Below are 2,945 nucleotides of genomic sequence, written 5' to 3' on the forward strand. Positions count from 1 at the left end.
ATTGTCGTCTAGTCGCCAATTACCTTGTCTTCTCTTTTGGTTGTAGATAAACTCTATGGGGCTGTGGTCTGAATCTTTCCTTGTTTGTATCTCTATTCTGTCTATCTTAGAAATTAGAGAGTGTGTGGCCCAGATCATGTCGATCCGCGACCAGCTCCTATGTCTCCCCGAAAAATATGTGTAGTCTTGTTCATTTGGGTGGTGTGTCCTCCATGTATCTTGCAAATTGAATTCTTTTAGTAGTTTAATCATCGTTTGGGGGAGAAGATTTACCTTTGATGTTTTTTGCTTACTGGGTTCAGATTTTCTATCTTGTTTGCTGTTGATTATTCCGTTATAATCTCCCATTATTATTAGGTGGTCGTGTTCTTCTTCCTGAATGAACTTTCTTAGTTTTTGGGTGAACTTTGATTTGGGACCGTTTGGTGCGTATATGTTACACACCAGCGTTTTCTGTTTTTCAGCTGTTAGTGTAACTCCAATTATCCTTCCTTCTTCATCTTTGAAGGCTAGGAGTGGGTTTAGTTCCGCATTTACGTATAAGGCTACTCCTCTTTTCTTCTCTTTTGCCAGTGAGAAGAATTCTTTACCGAGTTTTTTATTTGTAATGTGTATTGAGTGCTTTTGTGCGATGTGCACCTCTTGGAGGGCTACTATATCAAATTTCCCTTGTTTTATCCTGTTAAAGACTCTTCTTCTTTTATTCGGAGAGTTTAAACCGTTTATATTTTGATTATAGCATTTGATTGTTCTCTCCATGCTCTTCCTGTTTTTCTGGGATCCTTTCGAGACTCGGTATTAGAGTATTTGATGCCTCCTCTGCTTTTTCCGGCGATTCCGTTCGACTCCTTTTGGTTTGTACACCAGGGACATGATGGTATTCTTTTCCCTCCTTATTCATTCTGATTGTTCTTAGGAAATCTTTTGCTTTCTCCTCCGATGTTATCCAGGTCCTCTCGTTCTTGTAGGTCGCCATTAAGCCCTCTCCTCTCTCCCATCTGAACCTGATATTTTGCCGTTTGAGCTCGTCAGTCAATTCCTTGTATTTTCTTCTTCTTTGGATTGTCGATTGAGTGTGTTCTTTCAGAATAGTAACCTTTTTGTTTTTGAAGTATGGTGGGTTTTTTGAACTTCGCTTAAGAATTTCATCACGTATGTGTTTTCTTCCAAATTGCACTATCACATCTCTTTCTACTTTATATTTTTTGGCGTACCCAGTCGTTATTCGATATGTTCTATCAATATTTGTTTCTGCGTCCTCTTCAGCAATTTCCAGCAATTCTGCTGTTATTGACACTATTATTTGCCTTAGATTTTCTTGTGCTTCTTCTTGTATGTTTCGGAATCTTAAATAGTACTCCAATTCTTTTTGTTCAGCCTGATCCAGTTTCGTTTCTATTTGTTCTTCTCTTAATTCTATATCTTCTAGCTTTCGATTGATTGTTTCTTGTGCTTCTTCTAGTTTGGCTACATCCGTTTGGTTTTTCCTCATGTCTTGTCTCATCGCATCCATTTCTTTTTTCATTTCTCCCAGTTCGTTGGTAATTTCTTTCCTCATTTTTGCTAGTTCTTCAGTCAGGTCATTTTTGAGTCTCTTTCTTTGTTCTTCTGCTACTTTTTGGTAAGCATCTTGCTTCTCTTGGTACGCTTCTTGTTGTTCCAGTATTTTCTGTACTTCCTTTAATATTTCCTTTCCTGTTGGGTTCCCTGATACTGAACCTCTCCTTTGTTCTGGTTGTTCCACCACCTTTTCTGTATTTCCTGTTTTTTCTCCTTTATTCTTGGGCGTTGTCATTTTTATCCAGTTCTTCAGAGTCTCTATTATGTATGCTTTTGACCCCGTTTTGGTAGGTTTATAGGTTGGTATCTGTTTGATGTATTTTTGAGTGTTGAGAATGCTTAGACTTGTCCGTGCCTTTTTTTTTTAAATTAATTATAATTAGTTAGTTATTTTTGTTTGTTTATTTTTCTGCAATTTTCTGCTTTGTTTGGGTAGTTGGATAATTGATGTTTGTTCTTGTTTTTAATCAGTCTTCTATTTGATTTCAGATGTTTTAATCGATTTTGTGTCCGTGTTTCAGTTCCTTGGTTTTTTTTTGTTTTTTTGTTGTTGTTTTTTTTTAATTAATTTTTTTTGTTTTTTTTGTTTTTTATTTATTTATTTATTATTTTTATTTTTTGTTTATATTTTATTTTATTTTATTTTTATTTATTTTATTTTTTTATTATTATTAGTTTTTTGTTATTATTATTATTATTATTATTGTTTTAATTTCTTCCGTAGCTTTTTATTTAATTTGTCTTGCTTTATTTCTTTGTTTCTGTAAGTCTTTGCACTTTTATTGCAGGGTTCTTCGTTCGTTTCTTATACCTATATTCTTTTCCTACTTTCATATGTCTATTTTGTTCTTTATGTCTTTTACTTCTTAGAGTTACTAACTCTATGGTTTCCTTTCGTATCCTTGAGTTTCCACAATGCTTACTTCTTCCTGGTACTTCCTGGTTCTATGCTTTCCTGTCTTAGTAGCTCTATAGTTGGTTTGTTTTTTCACTCTCTGTTGATTCTCCACTGGTTAATTCACTTCCTCCCTCTCTAGGCTTTCCTCTCTTTCCTTGCTTTCCGCCTCCCTTTGATGTCACTTCCGCCTTCTCCTTTCCGGGGCCGCGTGTATTAGGCTGTTTCTGGGGGGAGCGCGCCTCGTGGTGTCCCACTTCCGCCTTCTCCCTCCCAGGTTGCTATGGGTAGCTCTATCTTCCACCGCGGTCTTGTTGCTTCCGGAGGAGCGCGCCTCGTGACTCCCTGGTTTCAGAGGCCAGCAGTGCGAGGTGCCTTAGAGGGGATGGCGTTTTCAAGGACAATATGGCAGGCAGGCAAGGTTTGGTCACTTTCTGTTCAATTCCTTGCCCCCTTCTCTCCCACTTGCGCGCTCAGCTTTTTCCTTCCT

General features: G+C 37.4%; 1 protein-coding gene across 1 annotated transcript; it reads right to left on the reverse strand.

The window, feature by feature from the left end:
• Nucleotides 1–733: 733 nt before the first annotated feature.
• LOC137097008 (uncharacterized protein PF3D7_1120000-like) lies at nt 734–1,795 on the reverse strand. The gene has a single exon (XM_067468098.1). The coding sequence runs from the start codon at nt 1,793–1,795 to the stop codon at nt 734–736; it is 1,062 nt and encodes a 353-aa protein (XP_067324199.1).
• Between the last annotated feature and the right edge of the window lie 1,150 nt (nt 1,796–2,945).

The sequence above is a fragment of the Anolis sagrei genome, chromosome 1 (assembly GCF_037176765.1).
Source record: "Anolis sagrei isolate rAnoSag1 chromosome 1, rAnoSag1.mat, whole genome shotgun sequence".
In the NCBI taxonomy this organism is placed as follows: domain Eukaryota; kingdom Metazoa; phylum Chordata; class Lepidosauria; order Squamata; family Dactyloidae; genus Anolis; species Anolis sagrei.